At 37.0% G+C, this 13,546-nt stretch overlaps 1 protein-coding gene across 2 annotated transcripts in view; it reads left to right on the top strand.

The window, feature by feature from the left end:
* Positions 1-13,546, top strand: part of dennd2b (DENN domain containing 2B) — an 82,994-nt gene that overhangs the window by 49,178 nt on the left and 20,270 nt on the right. For both annotated transcript variants that reach the window (XM_088334403.1, XM_088334402.1), the window contains exons 5-10: positions 3,235-3,344; positions 5,543-5,758; positions 8,491-8,587; positions 8,737-8,781; positions 9,039-9,223; positions 10,647-10,756. In XM_088334403.1, the coding sequence (XP_088190529.1) occupies positions 3,235-3,344; positions 5,543-5,758; positions 8,491-8,587; positions 8,737-8,781; positions 9,039-9,223; positions 10,647-10,756 (763 nt within the window). The remainder of the gene's footprint in view (positions 1-3,234; positions 3,345-5,542; positions 5,759-8,490; positions 8,588-8,736; positions 8,782-9,038; positions 9,224-10,646; positions 10,757-13,546) is intronic.

Genomic DNA, 13,546 nt, shown 5'->3' with positions numbered 1-13,546 from the left:
GGGCCTGCGGCCCCTGGACCCTGGCTATTTCAGCTGAAAATGAAAATCTCTATTCTGATCCCTGCATACTGCAGATACGCTCATTGTTTGACATCCTAAGTACTTGTGTGTTTCCTCTCAGGGAGTTGCTTAAAACTTGTCTTTAATAGCTCTATTATATCCTTTGCCATACAACTACATTTTTTTCTCTTTAAGAACGCTACGCATGAAATTTAAAATGACAATCAATAGGTACCACCCAGTTGTATTTTATTACATCCATTTTCTAGATTTGACGCTCAACCAAAATGCAAATGCTTTCTCTTGAAAATAAGTTATATTCTCCTAAAATCCTTTTTTGATTCACTCCAAAAAGTCCTCTTAGCAAATTTAGGAAAACATGTAGTAAAACAAATTTCATTATCTTGTTCCATTTGCAAGTAGTTTTGTTCGTGTTATAAATATATATATATATATATATATATATATATATATATATATATATATATATATATATATATATATATATATATATATATATATATATATATATATACATTTGTATTTTACCTAAAACTTTCCTTAAACAGACAGTGTTTTTTATTTACCGCCGCTTAGCGGTAAAAAAAAAAGAAAAAATATATATATTGATAAGCAAAAATACATGCACTATGATACAGACATGAATATTTCAAAATAGTTTTTGGATGAGAAATTAGCATTTGTTTTATGTAACATGAGCCTTACCTAGAGGGAGATGAAATTTTTTTCTGTCAAATTGCTGCTACAGGTATGCAAAAAAAAAGTCACAGCAGCTGAGTGGTTACCGCGTCCTCGGCACAGTTCTGAGGTCACAGGTTCAAATCCAGCTACCAGCCTTTCTTTGCGTAGTTTGCATGTTCTCCCCGTGTTTGCATGGGTTTCCTCCCTGCTCTCGGGTTTCCTCCCACATTCCAAAAAAATGCATGTCAGGTTAATTGGCCGATTCAAATTGTGTGTGAATGAGCAAGTGAGTTGTCCGAAGATAGCTGGGATGGGCTCCAGCACCCCCGTGACCCTACTGAGCATAAGCAGTGCAGATAATGGATGGATGGACGCAAAAACTTCAAAAAGGCCGAGCAAAAAAATGAAAAGGAAAAGGGTGCGTTTTGGTTACATTGAGTCTCCATAGTTTGTATTCTTCCTTGTACTTTTAGCACTGGTTATCTTTTGCAATACACCATACAGTGACATTTAGTGGTCAAATATTACACACTTTCACTTTAGAAAGGAGAACTATATTTTAACTGTTCAAGAGGGAGTGTTGGAGAGTGACGTCATGCTTATCCTCTGTGTTGTTTTTTTTCTATTTGTTAGTGTAGCATTAACGTTCCGAAAGTAAGAAGAGCTTGCTTCAAGTAAGGTCCAAACACTCACATAATGAAAGAGCTTGATAGGGGCTACAATGAGGACACAAGCCAGAAGTGGCATGCGCGAGTAAAAAAAGTTCCAAATTTTTATACAGCTTCCCTAATTGAACAAAGCTTTATTTTATTTTTTTATAATTTTGTATGACAAGATGAGATAATTTCTAATAGGGATAATTTTAAATGTTATTTTTCTTGTTTTAGAAAATATTTTAAGGACTGTTTTTAGTAGAATTCTAAAAATATACTTGAAATGAGAAGAATATCTCCCTCTATATTAGATCACTGGGCTAATTTTAAGTATTAGTTTCTTATCTGACTGTAAAGGAGTAATCCTGTCAGTAAATCAAATCAACACGAGGGACCTGGCCGCAGTGTTCCCCCTTTCCTTTTGGAGTGCAGAGTACAAGCTCTGACTTACCGTCAATCCATTCGTATGTTTCCTATTCAATGTCTTTCTTTTCTCACAGTTGTCAGACCTTGCCAAAATCCCTTTTTTAAGTGAAGCTATTTAAGTTGAACTGGACTCATGACAAATGTTCCTTTAATTTGGTTTGGCCCTCAGTCAGGCCGCATTTCTGTAAAAGTGCATATTTTTTACATTTCTACTATAATTTACTCACTGTGAGAACTAAGTACAGAGTGTGAATTGACAAGCCGTTGGTTTCGGTATAGTGTCATATTTGACATGTTAGTACGAAAAATATACATTATATTCACTTGAAGTCGTATAAGTAGACGCTGGCGTTTTGCCTGTTTTAAAGTCAAAGGAGTCAAACTAGGAATTAGTTAGCTTCTGACATAGACGGAGGCTGAACAATGTTTAAATGTTGCAGTCCATCACCAGAGAATGTCATCTAAAATGCAGAACTCAGTGGTTACTGCCCTTTGTGTTGAAAGAAAGGTGGCTGTAGTACAGTGTACATATGCATCAAGTTGATTGAGCAACTCTATTGGCTTGGGTTACTTCTTTTTCATCACGCTCACACGCCAACTTGTTGATAATTCAGTGTGAAAGTGGCTTAAGTTCAATCCTTTTTGTTTACAGATATACAGACATAGGCGTATAATAAATAGTTAGCTAAAATATTTGGCTCTTCTGATAATTCACTGTCTGTGGACTTTGACACTGACCTTGATGAGAAATATCCAGCTATCTGCTGTTTTTTGTTACCATTTTTTTTGCAGGAAGGAACGTTCATGGGTTAGAGTTATTTTGGTCTGAAAAGTACTGCCTCCCTCGGCCAAAAACAGCACTTTGCATTGGTTGTTAACCCAAACAATAAAAGAGTGGTTAGCGAAACAATGAGCTTGGGGAGCCAAATGGGAAGTCTACAATGCTAATGATGCTGGGAGGAGTGTTGAAAACTGAGACACTTGTTAAAAATTTTTGTTTTGTTTTTGTCAGTGATTTTACACGCTTCCTTTTATATTCTGATTTCTGACCTGGATTTGATTCACAAATCTACAGGAAAGGAAATTACTTACAGCTAATGTTTTGTCATACTAAGACAAAACCTTCCCAAAGACAAAACTCGTCTTCCTCAGTGGAGCAGACAGTTTGCATGCCTGGACAGTGACTCATCAGCTTCGGTTCGGCTCAATGGGTTCTACGGGGCCCAGTGCCAACAACAAATGTTTGGAAAAAGCGCAATCCATCTGAAAATGACCTTTGACTTACCGTTCTTGACTCTGCACTACACATAAAGCCGAGGAAGATCTTGTAGTCCTCCTGACACCCTCAACTGGCCATCTTTGACTGTAAATGTCTGCTCTTTGTTTGTGACTTTATTCCTGCGGATACATATTTGAATTTATGATGTACTAAATCTGATCATCCTTCCCACAGAAAAGGAGAACCCATATGAGGATGTTGACTTAAAGCGGCGGAGTTTAGGTCGGAAAACTCATTTGGAGAGTAGCAGATCTTGGTCTGCAATGCAAACCTCTCCGCCTCAGGTAAACCCAACAACTTTCCTTTATGGTATTGTCATTCTTTGTTCTACAACAGCTCTTTTTTTGTCCATTAAAAAATACCAATACATTGGTGACATTCGATATGAGTTATTCTCAACTCAAGCTTTCATAAAGCTAATGTTCGATATTTAATGTGACCTGATGCAAGAAAGCATATTTATGGTGGCTATGAGTAGGAATCTTTGGGTACCTCAAGATATGATTATGATTCAGAGAGAAAAACACAATTATGAAACAATTCTTCAGGTTGTGAAAATGTTGGGTGCAACGAGATTGGGTTACAATGGCGGTGGGGGGTGGTTGTGGGTGGTAATATTTTTTGTCACACGTTTCCCTCACAGAGTCTGCGTTCGTCAATTGCAATATTCAAATATTATGGATTTGTAATACTAAACAGAATGTAATTAATTTCCACCTGATTGTGTTGAATTTGCACACAAGACATGCGCCATAAACAAACAAGTTTTGCAATATTGGAATTAGGCGTGGTAATCTTACTGTACGTCGTGATTCGATTAGACTTTAGATTCAGAGCGTACAATTGATTATAAAATGATTATTGAATGATTTCTTCAAATATATTTCCCTGACTACATTTTTAATAACTGCATTGTAACAAAGTAAAACATTAATCCAAAGTAAAACATTTATGCTAGCTGGAAACTCACAAAATAGCACACAAATATTAATTTACATCAAAATGTCAACCTCTGTTTTTGAAGTGTTTTGATGTTTTTTTTCTTTCTTTTTTTAATGAAAACGTTTCCCTGAATTTGTCAATTTTACCCTTAGATGTTTCGTGTAACATAAAATGAAGCTGAAGCGTGTTAAAACCTATGGTGTTTTTTTCAATCCGGGTTAAACTTTCAATTTCCAATCACCGATGGTAAAAAGAGCAGTTGTGGTAATAAATTATTTGGTTAAGAGAGACGTCAACGCACCATGACCCGTTGAGTGTGATCGCAGTTACCTTCAACAGGGGGTCAATGACCCTTATTTGAAATACAATAATGTCAGGTAATATCATCGACCTGAGCGCAAACACTCTTCGACATCACTTGCAGGTTTCTGGTTGGTAAAAAGATGCCTGGAATGCGGTTAATACACTACAGATGGCTGTCACTCAACACCTCCGAGGGGTTAATATGTTAGCTTTACACATCTGGCATAAAATATAGCTTTTATCTTGTGTTCTGAAGTCTACGTTGCAATTTGTATTCATTTTTTGTTGTTGCATGTCTATTTTTATAAAGGACAATATGATTGAGGTAATGTTCCTTTATTAACAATACAAGAAGAAAATAAATAAATCCATAATTTGGGAACGGAGGCTGAAATGGACTCATGATTTGAAATTTCTTTTAATGGCAAAATGCGTGGTTTAAGAATTAGGTTTGAAGTATTTGGTTTAAAATCTAGGGTTGGGAACATTTTTGACTCAAAGAGCCATGAAAGCAAAATGTATAGATTTTTTGAGAGAACCAAAACATACATTTTGACAGCTACACCATTTATTTTAAGAATAAACCACCAAACCCGCTTTCACTGTGTGACGTTCGATAATTTGATAACATCCATGAAATAATAAAAATGCCAGAGCCTGTGTCCTATATCAACAAATATAGCAATTAAAATTTGTCTCTGACTTGAAGTTACTTATGATTGTTGAGGCTCATTTTGACCGTCATTTAAATAATGGTTTCAAAAAAAGTTCTAGCACAATTCTATTGTAAAATTCTCACAAAATACCGCAAGGAGGATACGGATGTATTAAGGGCAGTGCGCTATGTATGCTGAGATGTGCCTAACCCTACTGCTCACCATATCAAATTTACACTGGGTTTTGGGGCGGTTACAGTTTCTGTTGTGTCTCAACAGTGAACATATATTGTTTAATGAGCTTCCACGTAAAGGATTCCTTAGAGACACAGCCAAAAGGGGTCTGTTGGTGTAACACAGCGAGTGTAAGCTGTAGTTGAAACCTTGCCCAATGTATTCTGAACCGAACAATGGTCTTACTGTGTCGCTTTGGTCCACATATACTAACCTTGAAAATTCACAGAAAAGATTACTATGGTTTTGATTTGATCTCCGAGCCAAATGAACTCATAAAATGAGCCATATCTGGCTTAAGAGCCATACGCCCCGACCCCATTTCATATTCTTTAATCTGTCTTTAGTTGCCATCAAAACCCAGCACTCAGTCCCTTCGCCTCATGGGTACCAACCACAGGAAGAGTCACCAAGTGTCACAGTTGTCCAAATGGCACAGTCATGATGAGGCGCTGCTCCTTCCGCAAATGGTTGTATCAGTTTCCTCTTGTGGCCTGCTGGAAGATAGCCTTTGCGGCACCGGTGATAACCTGGCCTCACACAGGCATTGGCAGATCCCCAAGGTACGCACAGTTAGATCCAACACAAACATCTCCGTTTAGCCCTTGAAGAAGGGATCCATTCCAGGCTTCTTGGTTTCTAATAATGCTTTGGTTTAGAAAGCGGTTTCTAAAGCGTTCGACATGCCTGCTGTGAGGGGTGCCAGATGACATTAGTATAGGGCGCAGCAGCATAACAAAATCAGATAATATTCTAAACATGTTAATGCTAAACCGCGCCCTGTTTTACATCTAATTATACAATACTTGTAAAAGAAAAAAAATGTTAAAAGGGAAGAGGATGTCAAAGGATGCTGTCAAAACTGGCTGAACTGGATAGGGTTTTATATTCTTTAATTACCGATTTTGTATTATTTTAAAATTCAATTGTAGGTTAACTGCAGCGAATCATTGCAGATACAAAAGCCGAGTAAAAAATGCTGTCTCATGTGGGTCTTCAACACCAAAATAAAGGTTTATGGTTATCAATTATTAGGCGGATTGCTAGAATTTACGATTAACATTCATTAATGTATGCATACATATGACATATATACACTATATATATATATATATATATATATATATATATATATATATATATATATATATATATATATATATATATATATATATTTACATTGTTGTAAAAATAAGCAAAATACATGGACTGTCAAATACACATGTGTTTTTAAAAATAAATTTGTATTTTTTTTCCATAAAATGAGCCTCACCTAAAGGGAGCTGACATAATTGTCTTCCATCTTGCTGATACAGGTATCCCAAAAATCAAAACCTACCAAAAGGCTCGGCCCAATAAACTAGAAGAAAAATGATGCAATTTGGTCACTTTAATTCTCCATAATTTGTAACCTTCCTTGTGCGTTTTAGCACTCGTTTTTTGTTGCCTTGCACAATACAGTGACATTTAATACAAACATTGATTCCTTCTATATCGCGGGGATTATGTTCCAATATGAACCTAAAATAGGCAAGATCAGTAAAGGAGAATCTTTTATTTTTTTAAATAGTTGTACAATTGGCAATGCATTGCAATCAAGGAACAGAACCTATTTACAGACCCAAGCCTTTGTTTGAATAAAATACTGGTTAGTGTAAACATTTATTTATTCATGATCAATAAATACGATCTTCGGGACTTTTTAGCCATTCAGAATGCAGAACACAATGCACGAATGAAATCTGTGAAGTGGCGACACTGAAACATAAACTGCGTTACAGCGAGGAGTCACTGTATCTTATCAAGTAGATGTTTGTAAGATGCTTGGCATCAACATTACCGTGTCTTTCTTTTCAGGCTATAGTAATTCTAGCCTAGCCTTCATATCAGACCAGGTGAAACCAGACCTAAGTAGTTGTGCATGTGTCAGTTTGTAACTTGGATGAATTTGATAAAGGTGCAATGCTGAATATTTTTGTGTGGTTTGGAGATCATATTTTATTTATTTATGTCAAATTGGTGGTAGCTCTTTCAGCACTCAATGTCTTCTACCCACGCTTTACAATTTACATAATTAAGTTTTCTGTACGGATTCTACCAACTCTATTTCTTCTACCTTAAAGACAGTGTGGCTTGCAAACAAGCTCTTGGTGTTTAATACAACTGCATTGTACGTGCGCATGTTTACAAAAATTCTAGGACAAAATCAAAACTACACCCATTTGCAAAATGTCATTGCACTTAGTACTAAACTTGTGTTGGCTTGATAATACGGACCAAGAGACGAACTCGACCCATTGCAGCAAACAGGTAGGAGGGAGTGAAATCCGTCCAATTGTTTCAGCTTCCCTTCTGTGCAGCTTTGAGGTGACAAACAAAATTCCAACTATAGTATCTGAACTGTTTCATGTTCCTGAGGACTCCTGCCCTTCAGTGACCATGCTGATTATTATACAGGCTGTTCCAAAAGGTTGGAGACATTTTGACATTGAATATCTTGGAAACTAGGATATAAAAGACATCTGGTAAATTCTGAAAGCTTGTATTTTTAAAATTTTTACATGGAATGTTCAAAGACGTTCAACGTGAGCATGATTGGTGGTCATACGACAAACATTAATCCAATTGTCAAAATCCCTGCATTGCATTGTCAATGGCTGCAACGGCTTGTTTTTTTGTGTGTTCAGCTCATCCATATTACTTGTAATATGGGGAACATAGACCTATCCTTTAACGAAATCCCACAAAAATAAATCGCATGGTGCGAGATCTGGGTGGCCAGGAAATGAAATCTTGATCATTCTGCGAAACCGTTAAATCCATCTGTCTGGCAGTGTTGTGTTCAGAAATTGTCTAACCCTAGCCGTTATGACTTTACCATCCCATCTCACTATGAACTTCTTCTCTGGTGGCTCCTTTCTGATTTTTCTGCAAAATGCACATTGAACAAAAATCCATGATTCCATTTATGTAAATTAAATGGCACAAAACACCTTTTTTTGGTTGAGTGAACACCATTAATTGGTCTGAAAATAAAATAAATTATTTTATTGTTGCAATTAGCTTTAAAATGGCACAACTTTTATATTACTACAACTAATAAAAGGAGACGGGGACTTCAAATGTGTCCGAGACTTTTGGAACACCCTGTATACTGTATCTACAGTTTTCAGTTATGTAGACTTAAAGTTTTTACTTTATGGTATATCTGGTATGTTGTTATTACTATTAGAAGAATCTTGTGTGTGTGTTTATTATCTGAGATACCACTGCAGATAGTGTGTTGTGTTTACAGTTGGTCCAGAGAATCAACTCAATTTACAGCAGTAAACGTGGAAAGAAAAGACTTAAAAAGCTGTCCATGACCAATCTCGACAACTCATCTTTAAGAGGTAGGGTCTGCCATTTTTTCTCCTAAGGGAGCCCGTGGTTATTTTCATCCGTATGTCCTATGACTTCCTCAATGTTCAGACACATGCTTATGATAGTGACCTTTTCACCCAAGTAATGCTTCTTGTCTGTCTCATGCCTGCTCCCTCAGATGACAACAGCGAAAGTGAGAGCGACTCTGATGATAGGTTCAAAGGTGAGTGAACAGACTTCACATTTTTCTTTTCTTCTTCAATGAGGGTGGACAAGTTTCCCACTCTAGTTTTATGAAAGAACCTTTCTTGATTTTACAAATCCCGCCCATGATTGTAATTTAACTTTTAGTTTGATACATGTTTTTAAGTGTCGATTAAATAGTTTAAACTGATTAAGTTGAATACGATCGTATTCGGTAAGGCTGCTAATTAAATTATCTAATGTTGCATTTTTCTTTTTCTTTCATGACGTCGTCAGCTCACACGCAGAGATTGTTAAAACTGCAGTCCATCCTTCGACAGGCCCCCAGCTACCGCACCCTTGAGCTGCAACTAATTGAGTGGCAAGAGAGAGAACTCTTCGAGTATTTTGTTGTTGTGTCTTTGAAAAAGAAGCAGAGCAAGAACTCCTACACGCCAGAGGTCACGTACCAATTCCCTAAGGTGAGAGCAACATCACCATAACTGAAACCTGCTGCAGGTCTTTTCAGACACATTTTCCACCATCTTTTGTCAAGTCAAGTCATGTTTATTTGTATAGCTCTTAATCACAAGGAGTCTCAAGGGGCTGCACAGACCACATATTATTAAAAACTACAGACTATGATTAGACCATCCCCTGATCTAAAACCTACACGAAGGCAAAAAAAAACCCTCAAAAAACTCAACATAAGAAAAATCAACATAAGCTCATCCCCCTTCCAGGATGAATAGGCTGCAATGGATGTTGTAATAACAATTAATACACAGATATCATCAACAGAAAATATGAGATAAAGAATGGAAGTGTGTTTTAAGCCTAGATTTAAACAGCTCCACTAAGGTTGCAGATCGAATCTCAGGGGGAAGAGCATTCCACAACATCGGGGCCCAAATGGAGAACACTCTCAAACCTGCGGTTCTTTTCTTGGCTCTTGGGATCACAGACAAGCATTTTCAGAGCAAAGGCTGTGGACCGGAACATAGAGGGAAATAAACCTGAAAGATATGAAGGAGCAAGTCCATGCAAGATTTTTTAAAATACCAACAGAACCTTAAAATCACATCTTAAGCCAACACTTTTTTTTACCTTCTCTTGTGTTCTAATGAAAACCAACCCCACGCCCCAGCAACAGCCTGATTTACTTTGATCCTAAATAACCAGTTCATAACCTTGTGATCACTCACTGTAACAGATCTCAAGTGGTGTTGGCCAGAGGTGTAAAAATGGTCTGCATAAAGGATTTTTGTGGGATAATGAACTTAATTGAAAGCCTGGGATAGTATTGAAATACAAATTAAATTTGCGGCAATAGAGTTGGAAGAGTTAGTGTTATATATAAAAAAATATTTGATTGAGTAACACGTGGGGAGAACTGTCACTTTGATAACTGTGGAAATCCCTTAACCACCAGTATCTTGGGGGCACAATTTCCTGTGGTGTGTCTTGGGCAAGTCGAGCCTTGTGCACTTATCCCTCACCAGGCTAACAAACGTTTCCACCCTATCTCGAACTGGGGACCTTTCACTTGTCTGGCAAATGTGCTAACCGCTGCACCACAGAAGCACTAAGCTCCAAAATGTCCTTCTTATATTGATGATCTGTTGAACAGATTTTATTTCTCGAATTTCAGATATGCTTACACAAGTAGAAAAGGTCTCAAAGCTGCCTATTGTTTTGTCCACTTAATGATGGCTTTTCATTTAAACTCAACTATGTAAAGTAGTTCTAATAGCAGGTAGTTGCAGCAAGTAGATTTAAGATGAGCCAAAAAGTAATAGCGGCATTTTCTTCCACATGCGTCCACCTAGCAAGGCAGTGTTCTTTTACAACCGTATTTGTGGTTGTAATGATTTGACTGACTTGTGTTTTACTTTGGTCTTTTAGCTTGAGAGACTCACCAAGCAAATGCGAGAGGCAGAACAGAGGCTCAAAGCTATTCCACAGTTTTGCTTCCCTGATGCAAAAGATTGGAATCCTGTGACAGAATATTCCAGGTATGCATTTTGACACGTATATTACATGTATACCAGGGGTCAGCAACCTACGGCACGCGTGCCACTGCTGGCACGCGAGGGGTTAACCAGTGGCACGCTAGCGCATGGCAAAATAATAATGATTTTTTTAAATACACATTTTTACCTGAAATGTAGACATTTTAATTGCGCGCTTTCATTGTTTAGCGGCTTTGCGGTGAGCGTGTGTCTGCGCAGTGCCTCGCAAAGGAGGAGAGATCTGTTTTAACCCTCCCACAGAAACACCGGCGCGCGATAAATGAACGAATCATGACAGCTCCCCCGGCGAAAAAAATCTCGTTCTTTTAAGCCAGCGTGGACAGATTACTGGGGCTTTGTGCAAAAAAATGACAGTGCTGTATGTGCATTATGCTTCGAGAGCGTTGTACCTCGCACATCAAGTGTTAAACGTCATTACGAGACGAAATATGAACATGACTTCTAGGACGAGTCTGAAAAGGCGGATACATTAAAACGCGCAGTGTCCAGCGGTTTAGTGCCTAAATCCAACTCCCCCTGCAAAATCCCCCCCCCCCCTCGCATGAACGCGCATTCTGCTGCGCTCCGACAAAAGCGAGCGCATTCTATATAATAAGTTCACTGTACTGAATTAAAACAATAAAGCGAGCTAATTAAAACAATTAAGCGATCGTAGTCTATATAACGCGTTTATTAAAACAATAAAGCGCGATCATATTCTACAAAATGCGTTTGTTAATGCGGAAGAAAAAGTCACCAACACCGGAGACGAATCAATGTACGCTATGATATCCACAATCACAACTAATTGTACACAAATAGCTTTTATTTGATGTACTACAATAGCTATATGTAATGTATTTAATTGTAAATGAAACTCTGGTTGCATTGGATCCCGCGATGCAAACAAATAGTTTTTTTTTGTCATTTAAAATTGGACCTCCCTGCCTATACTGTTTACAAAGTAAGACAAACTTTAAACCTATTATGTTTTTTGGGCTTTGGGATCCAACTACTGAGGAATACCTTCACTTTGTGATGTGTTACTGAATAGGTGTTCGACAAATCTCGTTCGTTTTATTACTACTATTATTATTGATAATAATAGTAATATTATGAGAAACGTTCTGAAGCTCTTCAAAATCACTGTGCTGACATATTCATGTCACAGAAGGTTACCCTAGAAGTAACAAGTCTGTATCTCAAACAGGGTCCATTTTAGCAGGGGAGTCAGATTGCTAAATCCTGAATAAAAAGTCCTAATGTGTATGTGTGTGTTTTAAGTTTCAATAGTTTCGGAAATAAGATTTTATTGATGAATGGTATGGTAGCTGTCCATATCACTTCTTTTTTGATTGTAGTTCATTGTTGATGAAGAATGGTTGAAGTCATGGATGTCTACAGGCCTTTCCACATGTTGCTCACATTCATTTTTTAGTTTGTTGATGAACAATAATAGTGGAAGATAAAATGGTCAGTTATACGATTTCAATGTATATCCATGTTGTATATTTGGAATGGTGTAAAATGACAGCTCTGTTTGATGTAAAAAAAATATTGTGCGAGTCATTAATCTTGGTGTGGCACACTGATTTACAAGGAAGTTTGAAAGTGGCACTCCACACCGAAAAGGTTGCTGACCCCTGATGTATATTATACACTTATGCATACAAATTCATACCAAGTGATATTTAATCAGAATGAGACTATTACAGAATATTGCTGCAACAAACAAGTCAATAGTCGACTAGTCACTGACTATAATGACAATTAGTTGACAACTCGGATAATTATTATTTTTCTTAAATTTAGCATATAGTATTTTTTTGATGTTGAAAATAAAAATAAACACAATGTGTACAATGAAAAACATTTTGAATTGAACATACCCCAGATTTCTATAAAAAAAAAAACTAAAATCAATTTGCTGTGCTCGGTCAGTAGACATAAATCTACAATGTAAATAAACCTCTGTCTGTTTTTTTAGAGTCAGGGAAATATATAATAAATTAAATTAAAGGAAACAGTTGTTATCACTCTAAACCAATAACTGTCACATTAGTAGCAGTAGAACAGTAAATAAAACTAATGTTATGTGCATTTGTAAACTACATTCAGTCCTGAACTGCAAAGTCAGTTACAAAATAACTTAACGGTTTACAACAGTTTGAAATCAAACGGGTTTAACTGACGTTTGCGTTTTTGTCGTTTTAACAACTGAAATCTGTTCTTCGGACTGCATGCATTTAATTTCAGATACGTTTGACCGGCATGGTCTGGCATAACGCTCATTCTCTCTTTTATGGCTAAATATATGCATGTATAATGTGCAATCACCTTATAAAAGCGTCACGGTTCGAACATTACCTAAATCTTAGTCAGACTTCGTTTCAGGCGTTTTAAACGTTCGGGCGGCACCGAGCTTCTGCCAGATATGCAAGGTCTGCTTTGCAAAGTCTGCAAAGTTACCTTTTTTCGGTGTATTAAGGCTAAAAGGCTCCCAAACTTTAAACGTTTTCATACGCATAGTTGATGTTTATGCTGACATTTCTCTATGTTGATGTTACCAATTGAGACAAAGACATTATTGTGCAGCCAGGATTGTATTCATATGGACTTTTGTCTACAAAGTCGACTAGTTGTTGCAGCCCCATTACAGAAATGCAACACTTACCGTAAATTGCTTCATTTTAAAACAGTTGCAGCATTCTAGTATTGGTATTTGATAGACTGTTTGCTTTTCATATAATGCCTCAAAATAGTCTTTGCTGTTATTTATACAGTGTGTTAACT

Source organism: Urocampus carinirostris, chromosome 4 (genome assembly GCF_059441175.1).
Source record: "Urocampus carinirostris isolate Australia breed hairy pipefish chromosome 4, RoL_Ucar_1.0, whole genome shotgun sequence".
NCBI lineage: Eukaryota > Metazoa > Chordata > Actinopteri > Syngnathiformes > Syngnathidae > Urocampus > Urocampus carinirostris.
The sequence above is the reverse complement of the archived record's forward strand: the minus strand, read 5'-3'. Positions and strand labels throughout refer to the sequence as shown.